The sequence below is a fragment of the Protobothrops mucrosquamatus genome, unplaced genomic scaffold, assembly GCF_001527695.2.
Source record: "Protobothrops mucrosquamatus isolate PMUCROS unplaced genomic scaffold, P.Mucros_1.0 scaffold_211, whole genome shotgun sequence".
NCBI classification, from domain to species: Eukaryota; Metazoa; Chordata; class Lepidosauria; order Squamata; family Viperidae; genus Protobothrops; species Protobothrops mucrosquamatus.
This window is the reverse complement of record NW_015386287.1, coordinates 523,099-539,161: the sequence shown is the minus strand read 5'-3', so window position 1 is coordinate 539,161 and position 16,063 is coordinate 523,099. Positions and strand designations below refer to the sequence as shown.

The following is a 16,063-nucleotide window of genomic DNA, read 5'->3' as shown; positions in this document are numbered from 1 at the left end:
GGCCTGCTGGTAATGGAGTGATGGACAAACCATGCCCTTTACCTAAAGAAAAAAAACACAATTTTATACATACCCTAATTACATAAGATAATGCTATAGAGAGAGAGAAATGGAAAGGAAACCCTTTCATACAAGTATTATGAAAATAATGAACAGTCTCATGGAACAATCTATGTCTCCTGATGTTGATAAGAAAAAAATAGAATTCTGCAATAAAATATTGCCCCATGGAGTACTTTTGATCAGGAATCCAGCAATTCTTTATTCCTTACTCCCTTATGTTTTCTCTTACCCACTACTGATCCACCCCATGGTGTCCACTGACCAATGATTCTAAGACCTCACAGAACCTTATATCAAGGGTTGTTATAGCTACTCCCTCTCCCATCTTCCATGCATTTACACAACATTATGACCTTGGAGTCCATCCCTTATGGCTTTTCCCCTCAATTTTTTTTGTATATATCTAAACACTTCAGGATTTCAGCATTTTTAGATAAGTAGTGGCTTGGACTATGTAGTCACAAATCAGTAACACAAGGTCTGGACCAGAGACAAGGAAAGGACAAATTAATGAAAAAACTACTTTAATTAGAATGTTATGTACTTCGATTAGCTTGACATCATGCAATTGTGTAACCATTTGCTAAGTTTAAAATAATAGGAAGATTTAGTTTTTAGGAAAAAACCCATAAATCCCAAACAATAAGACATAACATCACTTTAAGAGTGTTCTTTTTCACCTTTCAAATTGACAATCTGAGAAAATTTTAGTTGTTGTATTTTATCAAAAGCTGCATCCACATCATCCAAAGTAAACAAGGTAAAGTCTTCAGTATTATGGCGTGACTAGTCAAAAGAAAAGAAAAAATATATTCTCAGTTAAAATTAGCTACACTGAGGGAAAGTTTAAAATCATATTTCTAAAAAATTGAGACATGAACTTTACCTGGTAGAGGTCATACATGAACATCTGACCCATTTTGTATACAGGAATAGTGGCATAAATAGCACAGTTCAATCCCATTTTTCCTACTGCATATGGGAGAGCACCCAAGTGCAGAGGATCAGGATGTGAAAGAAGTACTGCATCAACCTGGTGAACATGTCTATAAAATAAGAACAAGGGGATAAAACATCCCATTTCACTATTTTTAAAAAACATAGTATTTCAATGACAGTATAGTGTACATCATTTGAGAACTGATACTTTTAATCTAAAATAAAATTTGGGTCTAGAGTTCTATTTTTAAGGAGAAATTTCCAATGAAATAAGCTCTTCTCATAAAATGCTCCTTCAATAGATGGGAAAATACTCTTTTCAATAGAAAGGAGATGTTATCTTGTAGTCTCTAATGTCCTGTTCTCCCAATATGCTCTGGAGGACTTTCAGAACAGAATCTTCAAATAAAAGGGAATATTAGCAAAATTGCACTACCCTGTCTATAACAGGATATTCAACTGGACTGAAAACATTCATGAACTGAAGAAACCGGCCATCATAGAAAAATACTTAGAAATCAAGCTTTTGCTTCCATGTTTCACTTAAAAGGAATATTTCAAAAAACTTGTAGTAGTAGTTCTAGGGATGAAATTGAATTCTGATAACAATGTTCTAAACACTATCTTTTAATAGATCTTGCTGATTCTGTCATCCAAGACTACAGATTATACAAAGAAATGCAAAATCTACATGTATTACATTATTACAGTGTATATTCAAGAAACCAAAGCTAATGAAAACCTTACTCTATAGATCTACTCTTAATAAATACAATTTTGCATGCAAAATCTCCACATGTGGAAATGGCATTATTTCTGTATTTGAGAAGTACAATAAACTGCTCCACCATCATCATACTTTTCTTGCATTTATAAGAAAATACAATTCCAACCTAAAAGGTAGCACAGACTATTCTTTATAATTTGATCCTGCAGTTGTTGTCCCTGTCTTCATGAACATTTTAAATATATTACTGATTTAAGTAAAGAAATTTAAAGGTCAAACTGGTCAATATAAAGTAGAATTATTCTACCTATTCTTTTTCATATAGTAAGGAAAAAAATCTTGATATAATTTTGTACCAGAATTTTAATAATTTAAACATCCACAAAAGTGCTTTATGTTATAGAAATATGCTATAACAAAAAAACCATTACATTTTTCAAGGGCTCACTTTAACTGAGTCAAATTCTACTTACTTCCTCAGGGAATCAATGATGTCCATAGAAAAATTCTCATCCCAGCCACAATCCAACAAAAAGCGAAACTCATCTACCTGAAGTAAGTAACAGAGAGCAGATTCTTCCTGAACCCCTGAGAGGGTTGTTAGCTTGATAATTGATGTCATTTTTTCTTCCCTAATGTTCTCACCAAAAATAGTTCCTATAAAGGAATAATTTTTTTTAAATCCTTTTTGTTAGTTTACATATACAGCTGTGAAAATTTAGAGATGCTTAATACTATATTATTTCAGCATATTTCACAGACATAAGATCCCAACAGTCACACGAGCAAACTGGCAATTTCCCCAAATCAATGAATCAATTTATGATAATCAAGACTTCATTGTGATTGTTTTAACTTGATAGATTAGAGATAAAATCAAATGCTTTCTTTCTTAGAACAATTATATCATTTTTCCTCAACATGACAAATAGGGTTACCAGAAGGGAAGGGAAGGGCACACACACACATACATCCTCATCTCAGAAAAAAAGGAATCCAGCACTTACTGACAGGTATTACAATAACCTGGTTGTAACTATAAAGTATTATTCAACATATGAACAAGCCTCAGACTTGTCAGGGTCTGCTCTGCTCCATTTTGATGCAGCCCGAGAATTGGAAATTTTCAGTATTTCAAAATAACCCTACTATTAGGAGCATATGCATGCTCCTCACTCTTATATAATTTTGTTAGACATATTTTACTTAATTCTGGCATTAGCTGTGTACTTTTATTTATTAATGGCCAACTGCTAACCTTATAAAAAAATAAAGGTGAGATAAAAAAATCTAATAAGTATAGTAACTCAAGGCAACAAATACACATATTACTCCTTCCTATTTTCTCCCCCAAAACCCATCCTGCAAGTGGGTTGGGTTGAGTGTAAGTGACTGGCTCAAAATCATCCATTATATTTTGTACCAGAAAACAAAAGTTTATCAAAAGCATGTATCCAATACTTTAGAGCTATCTCTAACTTTACAAAATCAAGTTGGCTTTCATCCGTAGCAGTGGCATTAGAGGAGTCAGCCAAAGATATCCAAAATAATCAACCCAGAGTTAAAAATGAAAAAGAAAATGGTATTGAAGCCATTCTATCTCAAGGAGTAAAAAAAAAAAAAAAAGCTTACACAAACTCATTCATCAAAACCCGGGTGGCTCAGCAAAGTTACATTAAACTCAGGCTGTACTCAAAGCAGAAACTATTCCATTTACTGAGGACAGGCTATCGTTTGACAGATGCAGCCTTTTATTACAGAAACTCTTATTCGTCTTTGGAGATGAGGCCTAAATCTTCGGGCTCTAAAGAGGGCTTCGCGGAATCCTGCCTATCAGGCCGAAATTCTCGGTGTCTTAAGTTGCAGAGAAGCCTTTCTTTCACAAGCTCGAGTTCTGCTGTTGTACCTGTCTCCGTAATTTTTTACCGGAAGAAAAGCGTGTTCATTGAGGACTGAGCTGTACTACCAGTAAGAGAAAGGCAAGTATCCCTTAAGCGGCTGCCCTCCGATACACTTATTTCGTTCTTACCAATTTAGCACCCCTCGTTACCTCCGGGCACCTACATTTATTGGGGAATTGAAAGGAGAAAAGAAAAAAACCGCACGTGCCCACTCAGCCATCCCCGGCCCTGCCTCCTGCTGCCGCCGCCGCTGCCGCCATTTTGGGGAAGAAACCGGCAAGCTCGTTGGAAGAGGAGGAGCCGCCGGGAGGAAAGAGAAATCTGGATTGTACTACCCTACCCAGATAAGAGGGGGAGCACCGTCTATATGTTATCGTAATACATACATATATCATCCACCTGAATTGGATTTATAATCCACCAAAAAAGAAATGGACTCCCAGGGAGGTGCATGACGTAAAATAGCTTTTCAATCCGCACTTCTTTTCCCGCTCGCCGTAATGGTTCCTCCCGGATACCTAGGTTTCCGAAGCCTCCTCGGTAAACTGAGAGGTCGTTTTGGGTTTAGTTGACCCTGGATGAGGCCTAGCTCGTCGGGACCGGTAAGATTAGCTTTGTGGTGAATGGAGAGGGAGAGTTAGAGAAGGAGTTATGAGGGTGCGTCTGATATCTTCAGGAGACTGGAGGCGACATTGGTTTGCCAATAGTGGATGTGTCATGTATCAAGCCATATACCATGGAAGATTTGGAGCTTCTATCACTGTAATTTTTCAATCACTAATTCAGACTGGATGCATGTGTAGCTTCCTATCATAGGGGATGGCCACCTATGCCCACATAAGGTGTATTCCTGTGTTAGTTGCTCAGGGCGTACAATCATATTCTGGGCAAATTAGGTTGGGGAAGGGGACTTCTTCCTAGTATAACTGTTTCTCAACTTTGACAATTTTAAGGCATGTGGACTTCAACTCCCAGAATTCCACAGCCAGCAATGCTGGCTGTGGAATTCTGGGAGTTGAAGTCCACATGCCTTAAAATTGTCAAGGTTGAGAAACACTGTAATAAGCTTCTCCCATGGGAAGGAGCTAGACACCTTTTTTGTATCTGGAGCAGGCTGGGAATTAAATGCCCATTTCACAATGCTACAACTCTGCAATAGAAAAGGAATTCACATAAATCATATATATTCGCCTGTTCACACTTTCAAGCAAAGCATTGGGCTGCAGTCATCTTTTTTTTTTTTTTACTTTCTAAGAATATAGGTGGAGTCTGTAGATTCTTAGAAATAAAGCTGATTGATTCAATTTATATAGCCGCCCATCTCACACTTTAACTTATAATTAAAACTTAAACAATACCAAAACACTGGATAAAACTGGTGGAAAGTGGCCTTTTGTTTTTTGCAGCTCCCAGATTTTTTTTAAGTTTTTTTTTTTTTAATTGGATGAGGTAAGTTGTTAAGGGAAATGTTTGCAGTTCTGATTGAAGGGCAGGTTGGTGATTCTTTTTAATGACACTTCAAAGTACTATTATTAGCTGTTTCTGGCTTTTCATTAACCTGTATTATACTATAGTAAATGACACTAAATTTACAAAATGGCATATAGTAAATAATGTCAAAATACATACTGCATGTATGTATTTTGTAATCCTATTTGGGATTTATGGCACAAGATTTGCACATTTCAATTACATTAATTTTTCATCAACTGTAATTCCTTTGACTTGTTCTACTATTACAAGGAAGTCTCTATGGGGGCAAGCCTGGCAAATGATGGATACATTTGATACAAACTTGGCTCCTTGTGTATTTGCATCATATGTGAGAGGCAAGCTTGCTTTGTGACATCCCCATGCATGTTTCATCATTTTACAAATGTCAGCATTTATGGATACTTCTATACCACCTTCTATGCTCCAGGCAAAATTTAAGTTACAATAAAATATTTTCCACATAAAATGTTATGTAATGTTTCCTCCTTAATTCACATCAATCCAATAGGACTTGTTTCACAATAACCATGAACTTGCTGGTCTCATGTTTTATTATAAGTAATGATGCTCATGCAAAAATATGCCGTTACTTGTAATCCTTTCTTTGTCCTTTTTTTCCCCATAGTAACTACCATGAATGTTATCCACTTGGTGCGAGATCACTGGCCTCTTGCATTGTGTCCCATAGGATTTTTGGTGGGATGGTACTTTGACAAGAAGAATGATGAGAAAATGGCAATATTCAGAAACAAGAGCAAATTATATGAAAGGTTAATTATTTTAATTGATTTCTTACAATCTCTTTCTTTCTGGATTATAAAATTGCTTCTGAAAAGTATATTTGAGGAAAGTTATTGGTACATATAGCTGTTGCTGCATTTTCATTTATGTGTGTAAAAGATCACAATTATTAAATTCTTTGTTTAAAGAATTTATATTGTAATATATGTGTAATATTGGTTCAAATATGGTTTGAAGCTTTACATAGTACAGAATATGGTTACTATGTTCCTAGACATACTTGCTGATATTCATCCTTATTGATGAAAAAGTTCATAATAGAAACAGGTACATGCATAATATATAATTAAAAGAATATAAAATAATATTCAGTTAAAATATATGTAGAAAGATGGTGGGAAAAACCTATTTCCAACCTTTACAAAGAAATTTGTTATCAGTAGGCTGCAGTAGACCCCCTCTGAATTTGGGAGAGTAGTAGTATTTCTGAGCATGGATACCATGATTATGGAAATGAATCTCTGCATGACGGCTTTATTTATGAGCCTATAATAGTATTTATCTTCATCCTAAAAAGTTTAGAACCAAGTACAAGATTCTGAAAATGTCATATTCCTATGTAGTATTTTTTTCTTTTGTTATATTTTATTTTTTGCTACTTTAGCTCCAAAAAATGCCTCTTCTCATTTCCTTTGTTTTACTCATGGCTACTTTGGGCTTTAGAAAATGACAAATTTACCTCATTTTCTTTTTCTTCTATACTTGACTTTCCTTCCTTTCTTTTTCATTGTTACTAACTTTTGTTGCGTACCTATATTTCAATAAGTATTGTGAATTAGCAGACTTAATTATTTCACCTCTTGATTACTGTACTAAAACTTATTAGGATGTTCCCTTTGCCATTGCTTCCATAACTTCCTTTGCTTGTATTATCCTGTTGATTTTAAGTTTATCTGTAAAGAAAGATTTGCCTGTTATTTTTTTCCCAATTCTAGAATTTAAAATAAGATATTGCCTCTTGCAAATGCTGCAAATTTCCTTAAACAGTTTCAACTTTTGTATCAGATTGTTTAGTGCTTTAAAAGTTTTTCTCCCTCTTACCCTTCAATCCTTGCTTAGCCTTGGAATATATTTACAGAACAGTTAGTAAAAATAGGTGACTTAGCTTGCTTTCTCTGTTACACAATTGAGAGAATCATCTGCCCCAATTATATCAGGAGTACCATCTTGGACAACATTGCAGTTAATCTTTTTGGTAGCTATCTGAATGCTATTCCTATTGCTTTATAATTTGGGGGGAAATATGAGCCAGCTGAAATCAAAGCACTGTACATTGAATGAAGGAAGACTTAGCTTTCTCCATCCATTTATATCCTCATTTTATTCCACATACATGCAGCTGTGGATGGAGAGGGACGAAATAGGTTTTGCAACTGGAAAATTCAAATAATCTTTTTTTCTAGATGTATACAATATGGGGAACTCAGGCTACAAACTGGGAGATTGGGTTCTAGTTGTTTCTTAGGCATGAAAGGTGGCTGGGTGACTTTGGGCGAATCACTGTTTCTCAGCCCAACCCACCTCAAAGGGTTGTTGTTGTGGAGAAAATAGGGGGAAGAGTGTATGTTAGGTATGTTCACTGCCTTGAGTTATTTATAAAAAACAATAAAAGTGGGATAAAAAATAAATACCAAATGGGGGGAAAACTTCAGAAATATTTGCAAGAACAAGCTAGTTCTCCATATAATTATATATAGAGAATACCTATCCATTTAAGCCTATTTTTAAATGTATAATGTACTAATCTGGCATAATTTATTTTTAAACTTGTAATATTTTCTTTTCTTTTTATAGGGAATTGAAACCTGGTCAAGATGCCATATGGAAATAATGTGTCAAACTGCTTCTCCTATAGTTTGTTTGAATAAGTGATTGTTCCATAATGAAAATAGAATCTAGTCTTACCTTTGTTCAAAGTATGATTACTAAAAAACTATGTAGCCCCAACTATATAATGTAATTCAAACATACAATTTGAAGTACAGGTGATAGTATTAAGCAGGTTGGTACAGAATGTTCCTGAGAAACTGTCTCTCAGAACCTGAACAGTTAGCTTCAGAGGCTATAGTTACATCCTGTAAACCATAGGATTGTAGTTGGTAGGGATCGGAAATTATGTATGTTTTCTGCATAAATTCTTCTGGAATTTCTTCCTTGACAATTGGTAAGATCTTTTTGTGCATTTAAATAAAAGTACTTTGAAACAGATTTAAAACATGTATTGTTTTTACAAAATATTGATACCTTTACATTTTATAATAATATTTTGTAATATTTATTTCTTTAAAATATTTGGTTTCTGTTACTTATATGCCGTATTGAATATGTGCTTTTAGAAAACCTTAGTATGCTAGACTATGATTTTTTCAGTTTTGGCACATATCATAAATCCAGCCAATTGTAATTACTGAAAGAGCCCCAGCAAAACAGAACATAAGTTAAGTGTCTTTGGGATGTTAGACAAACTGACATCTATTACTCCATTCAATGTCATTGTTGATTTGGCTGGGTAGGCAGATGTCTTTTTCTTCCAAAAGTAACCTGGTTTCCCCCCCCCCCCTTTAACCTGTTTTAAAGTCTTCCAAATGCGTACTCATCACACTATAACTGAGCACAACCCCACAAAAGATTATTTTAATCTTTAAATCTAGGGCTACTACATCTTAGCTGCCAAAGTTCTGGTGACCGTTAAACCAAGAGAATGACAAGAAACCACATTTGGCAGCCCAGCACATCAAAAGGAAAAAACCGTTAATATAAAACCGCAACGATAGCAAACCATTGTGACCAATTGTTGATTGTTCCAACAATCAACCAATGGAACAGCTTACTCTCGGAAGTTGTGGGCGCTTCATCACTGGAGGCTTCAAGAAGAGACTGGACAGCCATTTGTCAAAAATGGGGTAGAGTCTCAGCGGATTGGACTAGTCAGGGGTCCTCAACCTTGTCAACTTTAAGACTTGTGGACTTCAACTCCCAGAATTCCTCAGCCAGCCTTGCTGGCTGAGGAATTCTGGGAGTTGAAGTCCACAAGTCTTAAAGTTGACAAGGTTGAGGACCCCTGGACTAGATGACCTACAGGTGCCTTCCAGCTCTTATTGTGCTACTATTCCGACCAAAATACAGTACGCAAATAGAGTTGTGTTCTTTTCCTATTGTCGCCCGCTGGCGGTACGGTGCGAGCCCGCCCGAATGAACAAGGTCCCCCTTCCGGCGCTGTCCGCTGTCCTCCCTCAGGAGGAGCCCTGAGGCGCCGGAGCACGACCTCAGAGCGTTGCGATGGGCTCCGAGGCGTTTGTTGCGCTCATTGAGGCAGGTCAGCGCAGCGGTGGCCTCGGCGATTGGCTGCAGCGGGTCACGGAGCAGAGCGTGGCTTGATTGGCTGGGCCGGACCATGTGGTATGGAAGCCGATGGTGGTGGAGACACATAAACATGGAGGCCATCTTTCACGAGAGGGTAAGTGAAGCCTTTTGCCTCCCCTCAAAGAAAGTGGGTGTGTGAGGTTAAAAAGAGGGCGAAGCGAGAGGAAAGAAAGGCGGCTCGCGTGGGAGATTGCCCGGCAGCGAAACTTCGCTGTTTCGGTTGCTTGGGTAGTTCAGAGGCTGGGATGTCTACGAAAATCTCCGCTTTTTACTATTTTACACTTGATATTCAAGCCCAGAGGGGAAGAGTAAAGAATAAAGGCAATTTCTTGTGACTCTGAGGTACTTCAAAAGGCAAGGCGGGCGAAAGGTGTGAGGTTTCCAATAGGTAGGGGGGGAGGATTGTGGTTGTTAACGATAAAAAGTCGGAGCTCTGAAAAATTGTTTTCTTTCTGTCGCCTGTTTCGTAAGGCTAAGCGTTCGCGTTTGTTTAAGGCAGTGTTTCTCCACCTTGACCATTTTAAGGCATGTGGACTTCAACTCCCAGAATTCCACAGCCAGCAATGCTGGCTGTGGAATTCTGGGAGTTGAAGTCCACATGCCTTAAAATTGTCAAGGTTGAGAAACACTGGTTTAAGGCAATGCTTTCAGGGTACACCCCTGTAACTGGGTGATGGGCAAGGAGGCGTTTTCTCTCCCATGCTTATTAGTGAATTTTTTTTCGGAGCATCATCGCCCTAACCGTGCTGGCAGGATCATTGAGCAGAAAACAAGGAAGTGGGAGCTTAACATGGAGGACAGGAACATATGAATTAGTCTTACCAAACGCTAACATTGTTTAATGAGATACTGCTTTATTCTATTTCACGGAATGTATACACTCCTTGTTTCATTTCAGCTATTCATGTTTATACATGCAGTATGATACAGTGCGTGATTTTGCTTCCTGCCTTGCTGATGGAACCGGTTGTTTTGAAACTGTGTATGCCCAATGCATCTCTGTCATTAATACGATCCCTTTTTTTTCTTAAACCTCAACTTTTATGTATAACCTGAATAATTGCTGCTGGAGGAAGAGAATAGTTTAGATTTCTTTTTAATCTTTGTTTTGTGTAGTACGAAATCTCTAGATGTAATTTTTTGGGAAGACAAAATGTTACATTTCAGATTGATTCTGAAGGCGATGATATATTTTGGTCCTTTTCCTATCGATAGCTTTTCTCTGAGGTTTTGAAAGAGGGCAGGAATTTAATAGCATTATTAAGTAATGGTGTCAAACTAATCTAGCTATTAAGGAAGAACATTTTTTAAGCATAACACGAATTTGCTAATTGCTTTCCCCCTCCCAAGAGTTGCATGTCCCTATCATCCCAGAGGGTTGGGTGTCTCTGGTGTGAAGAAAAAAAAGATTTATTACACTGGAATGTATAGAAATGCTTTTTTTAGGCATGTTTAGTTTAGAGATTAGAGGAAGAGCTGTATTAAGAGGCTAGTCTCATTTCTTCAAAGGGCTACCAAATGCCTTCAAGCAGAATGTGAGTGTAGTAGCACTTTGTCATCTATATTGTTTAGCAACTGATACTGAGAGGTATTTAATGCTGGAAAAGTTTGGTCATATTGATTTATATCAGTCAGGAAGACTAATTAAATCATAGTCAATATGATTCTGTTGTTGATCATGATTTCTACTAAAGCTCTTCTGCTTTGTTACTACCTATACTTCAGTCCTTATGAATAGATGCAACTTTTATGTTTAGAAACAGATATATGTTATATATTATAAATGCATATTTCTGATTTTCTTGATTAATTTTTCATTAAAATTGTTTTTAGCACTAAACCAGATATATATATCAGACAGCTGACTGATGTGCATATTTTCTCTTGGTAATGGGTAATAAAAATAGGTTGTAGTCAGTAGTATGTATGGCTTAATGTGATAGGAACAATAAAAAAGTATGTTGGAAAACTAAAGATGTGATTTAAGAAACATGATAAAGATTATGAATGTGTTTCTAAAATTGCATGCAAAACTAGTTGGACTCGTTTGGGTACATACTTATATAAATGTGTAGAAGTACATATGCATGCATGTGCATAATTTTAGCTAAGTACTTTAATTAAAACAATGAGCTTTATTTAAAACACCATGTACAGTGTATTCATTTAATAATTCAAATTGATATAAATGCATTAAAATATAGTGCAAAATATGTTAAAAACATAAAAATTCTTGAAATCACGAAGGACTATCGCAATGTATCTGTTTCACTATCTCTGGCTAAAAATAGAAGCAGGGTAACTTCAATGATTATATTTGCTCTATTTTTTGAACAATAAACATGAAAACACTATTTTTTTCTTTTTTTAATTTTTCATAATTTAGCAAGAAGGTTCTCTGTGTGCCCAGCACTGTTTGAATAACTTACTGCAAGGAGAGTATTTCAGTCCTGTGGAACTGTCTTCTATTGCACAGCAGTTAGATGAAGAAGAGAGAATAAGAATGGCAGAGGGTGGAGTTTCTAGCGAAGAATATAGAATATTTTTACAGGTAACAGCTCTTCGGGTGTATTTACATTTATTTGTCAGCTTTTGTTCTATATATTTTCTTACTGAAAGAGTTTATATTGAAGCTGAATTTCATAATGATGAAATGTAAAGTTATCTGTTCTCCTTCCTAGAATAGCATCCTCAAGATATATTAGAATTACTGTCAATTTCTCAGTGAAGTTCCTGTTTAATATTTTTAAAGACTTTTTTCAGGTACAGAATTTATTTTGTCCCAAACTGCTTTTAAATTGATGTCCACAAATGAGTATATAAAGAGCAAAATGAGAAAGGCTACTATACTGACCACTAGGTTCTTGTATTTGCCTGGTGTTGTCTGTATGCATAGTTTATCTGTTGTTTCTTATTGACATAACCTGTAAATAAATCCCAGAATGTCACACTTGTTCAGAATGGTTCATTAAAAGTATTTTTAGAGAGAGTAAAGTTTTAGATTTACTAAGAGTAACTGAATTTATTCTCTACATATGATTTTCCAAAAGTTTCTGTAGCACATAAATTAATCTTCTTTCCTTTGCATTCTTTGTTGAACAGCAGCCTTCAGGAAACATGGATGATAGTGGTTTCTTCTCAATTCAAGTAAGCAGTTTCTCTATAATTTTTGAAAACTTCATTAAACATTTGAAAATGCTTATTGAAATACCCTGGGCTCCTATTTTAGAGCTGTTTAGGAAACAGCTGTCCTCTGTGAATACATTTCTTAAAGTAAATGTTCACCTCCCAAAATGTACAAGAAGTAAATCCATGGTTACAGAGAGTTCTTTATGTTTTGAACCTACATTATTATTGCAATTCTGTAAATCGCTTTTAAATTCCACTGATTTTCAATAGAATGTTAGCATTCTAATAATTTATACCATTTTTCTACATGTTAGGATGGGACTGATTTCTCAAGGGCAAAGTGATAATACGTTATTTATATTTTTTGTCCTGTCCCAGTTAAGCTGTCCTTTGGGATTTAAAAAAGTTTGCATTAAGTTTTTTCTGGACAAACAGATGAGCTTATTTCTTTATAATCATGTACTTAATAAAAAAAATCTTTGTATTGTACATTGAATATAGTGGAACTGTGTAAGGTATATGTTTAAAGTATATTTCCAAATAGATCCTTACAAAGTGAAAACTTTGCATACGTAAATATATGTAATGACTTTAGGAGGTGGAGAGAAAAGATGCAGCCTAGGGCAGTGGTTCTCAACCTTTTTAATGCCGCGACCCCAACTGGTCGTAAGTCGAGGACTAAACCGGTCATAAGTTGAGGACTAAACCAGTCGTAAGTCGAGGACTACCCAACCGGTCGTAAGTCGAGGACTTTCCCTGCCCGGGAGCGCCGCGCATGCGTGGTTCCACCCCCTGCGCCGGCCGAGGCGTAGCTGGCAAGCGGCAGAGACGGAGCAGGCCGACCACCAGCTGGCCCAGCTCAAGGGAGGTAAGGCACCCGCCGGAAAAGGGGAAAAAAATGGTGGACAAAAAAAATGGCGGACAGCCTTGCTTGGCGACCCACATGAAATGGTCGATTGACCCCAAATGGGGTCCCGACCCACAGGTTGAGAACCACTGGCCTAGGGAATGATCAAACAAGAGAAGGCATAGCTTGCGACTGCATAAGGGACAGAGACTCCGAAAGGAACCTCCCCAACTTCTCAAGCTGTAAAAGAGACAGCGGGAGATTGATTGATATAGAATTTTTTATCCTGCCTTTATGACCTTTATAAAAAAACTCAAGCCAACAAACCTACTTAATACTCCTTCCTTCTCCTAATTTCCTCATAACAATAACCTTATGAAGTGAATTGAGCTGAGAGAGAATGATTGGCCCAAAGTCGCCCAGCCGGCTTTCAAGCCTACGGTGGGATCAGAACTTAGTCTTCTGGTTTCTAACTTGGTGCCTTAACCACTACATCAAACTGGCTACCTAGATAAAACTGGCTCCCCTTGTGTGCACATATGCATTAACACACCAGGGTGGATAATAATGATTTTTTTAAAGAAAATCAAAAAAATCAGATTTTGTTTTATTTAAATCGGATTTTTTTCTATTTTTATCAAATTTATTTTAATAAAATGCTTTTGGAGTAAATATCTAAATATAGTTTTCTATTTAAGATACATTAATAATTTAGTTTATTCAGCATGAAGTGGAGCTTAGTTATGTAGCATGAGGCTGTATATTCTGCAATATTTACATTTTTGGTAAACTCATTCAGTGAATCCAAGCTCTACAAGCTGAGATAACATGCACTGCATTGATGCATTCACACAATTTCACAGTAACCATGAGATAAATCATAAAGTTCAGGAATATTTCTTTATCCCATTGTTTTGCAAATCTATGTACACTACAAACTGTATGCTTGTTTGAAAAGAAATGTATCTGTACCAGGCTCTAAGTGTTTTAATTAAATAAAAGAATTTGAGTAGTTCTCCAACTATATGTTATTAACTTAAAATCAGTTCTGATGTTGCTGGTTTACTAACCTGACAGTTTATTATTCTAAATAGGAAACCTTCATTTTGTTTCCAAATAATAATATTAAAGATTCTAACTACCAGCAAGAACGAGTCCTTACATTTAAAGAGTACCTGTCATTTCAAATCCATCATGGCAGCGCCTGTTAGCGGGCATCCCCTCGCCTGCTGCCCGCCACGTCCCTCCCCTTGTGTCATTAAAGTGAGTGGGACTGTCCGTAAGTCAACAGCAGGTCAGAGGAGGAGCCGCTGCAGGACAGAGATGACAGTTGTTCTTTAAAAAATATGATTTAAATCTAGCTGATTTAAATCAAATCCACCCTGTAACACACACACATGGTTTCTACTCAAAATTAATATCAGCATTTCCAGGTAAATGAGATGGGGAAATATGATCAGATGAGCTAATTCTACTTAACTGTGAGGTTACATTAACAGAATCTTGTAAGTCTCATAGTACAAACTTTCCACTTTCTCTCTGGCAGCATCTTTCCCCCTCCCATAACCCAAGCTTATCCCCACATACTGTTGCAACATGCCAGTGTCATTAATTAGTTTGTCTTCAACGTACAGTCACACTTGGGACAATTGCTAAGCAAGGCCATTGTTAAGTGAGTCATGCCTGATTTTACCTTGTTAAAGAAATCACTGCAGTTGTTAAGTGACTCATGTAGTAATTAAGCAAATCTGGCTTTCCCCATTGAGTTTGCTTGTTAGAAGCTGACTGGGAAGGTCACAAATAATGATCACATGACCTCAAGGCACTGTGACCATCCTAAATATATGTCAGTTGCCAAGTGCCCAAATTTTGATCATGTGACAGGATGCTATGTCAGTTGTAAGTGTGAGGACTAGTTATAAGACACCTTTTTCACTGCCATTATAATTTTGAATGGTCACTAAACAAATAATTATAACTTGAGGACTATCTCTATTTATCTTGTCCTTATAGCAAGCTGCTTTGGGATAGATTGTTGTATGTAATAACTAAGCTAAGTAAATAATAAGTAAACAAGGAACAATGGCTTCAGAACCATGTAAATTAGTGTATGCGCCCTGCAAAGTACAGTAGTTTGTAAGCAACAAAGTAAACTCTATCCAAAGTTGACTATATTTGTATCAGTTTGAAATCACTGTAGCTGGCAGATTTAATCTGAAAATTATCATGTTATATAGATTGCTTTTATTTTCTCCTCCTCTACAGAAGGTGGACTGAAGCAGGGTGAATTTCTCTTTTTAATTTCCCAACAGTTGGCAAACAAGTTTTATACTAATAATGTATTTCAAACAAGAAATTTAAGAACAAATGGGTTACTTTGGCCCAAAATATGCAGAATGTACTGAGTTTTTGTAGGACTCAGTGATATTCAGATATATACCTCTCATGCAAATAGTCACTCAACGTGTCTATGGAGATTCTCAGTCATCCAAGTCATCGTTGTCCCAAAGGTGCTTTTTCAAAAGGCAACTGGACTTTTTCTAGTTTTCTGAAAGAACTGTTTTGTAAACAGGAGATTGGTGGTGTCATACAGAAATATTTATAGGAATATAAATCCTTCCATTCTCCACCATTCAGTCAGAACTGAAGAACCTCTTGGATGAGAAGTGAAATGTCTTCAAGGAAGAACAAAGAAAGTCCAGTTGCCTTTTGAAAAAACATCTTTGGGATAGTCATTCAACTTTTAATTATTTTACTAGCATTTTAAAATGGTTGTTAACATCTTGTCCTTGAAAAAAA

At 36.4% G+C, this 16,063-nt stretch overlaps 3 protein-coding genes across 7 annotated transcripts in view; 2 read left to right on the top strand and 1 right to left on the bottom strand.

Annotated features, from left to right (window-relative positions):
* CPSF2 (cleavage and polyadenylation specific factor 2) overlaps positions 1 to 3,870 on the bottom strand; it is a 16,069-nt gene extending 12,199 nt beyond the window's left edge. The window contains exons 1-5 of the mRNA XM_015826773.1: positions 3,759 to 3,870; positions 2,203 to 2,386; positions 950 to 1,109; positions 744 to 849; positions 10 to 42 (exon numbers count right to left, since the gene is read on the bottom strand). Of these exons, the coding sequence (XP_015682259.1) occupies positions 10 to 42; positions 744 to 849; positions 950 to 1,109; positions 2,203 to 2,351 (448 nt within the window). The 5' untranslated portion in view covers positions 2,352 to 2,386; positions 3,759 to 3,870. The remainder of the gene's footprint in view (positions 1 to 9; positions 43 to 743; positions 850 to 949; positions 1,110 to 2,202; positions 2,387 to 3,758) is intronic.
* Positions 3,871 to 4,013: 143 nt separating this feature from the next.
* Positions 4,014 to 8,133, top strand: NDUFB1 (NADH:ubiquinone oxidoreductase subunit B1). Its single transcript, XM_029286336.1, has 3 exons — positions 4,014 to 4,232; positions 5,750 to 5,894; positions 7,720 to 8,133. The coding sequence occupies exons 2-3, from the start codon at positions 5,758 to 5,760 to the stop codon at positions 7,754 to 7,756; spliced, it is 174 nt and encodes a 57-aa protein (XP_029142169.1). The 5' UTR covers positions 4,014 to 4,232; positions 5,750 to 5,757; the 3' UTR covers positions 7,757 to 8,133.
* Positions 8,134 to 9,349: 1,216 nt separating this feature from the next.
* ATXN3 (ataxin 3) overlaps positions 9,350 to 16,063 on the top strand; it is a 20,741-nt gene continuing 14,027 nt past the window's right edge. For all 5 annotated transcript variants that reach the window (XR_001549123.1, XR_001549124.1, XM_015826762.1 and 2 more), the window contains exons 1-3: positions 9,350 to 9,382; positions 11,675 to 11,839; positions 12,391 to 12,435. Coding sequence is in view for 3 of the 5 variants with exons in the window: in XM_015826762.1 (XP_015682248.1) it covers positions 9,359 to 9,382; positions 11,675 to 11,839; positions 12,391 to 12,435 (234 nt within the window). In the remaining 2 variants the exon portion in view is untranslated. The remainder of the gene's footprint in view (positions 9,383 to 11,674; positions 11,840 to 12,390; positions 12,436 to 16,063) is intronic.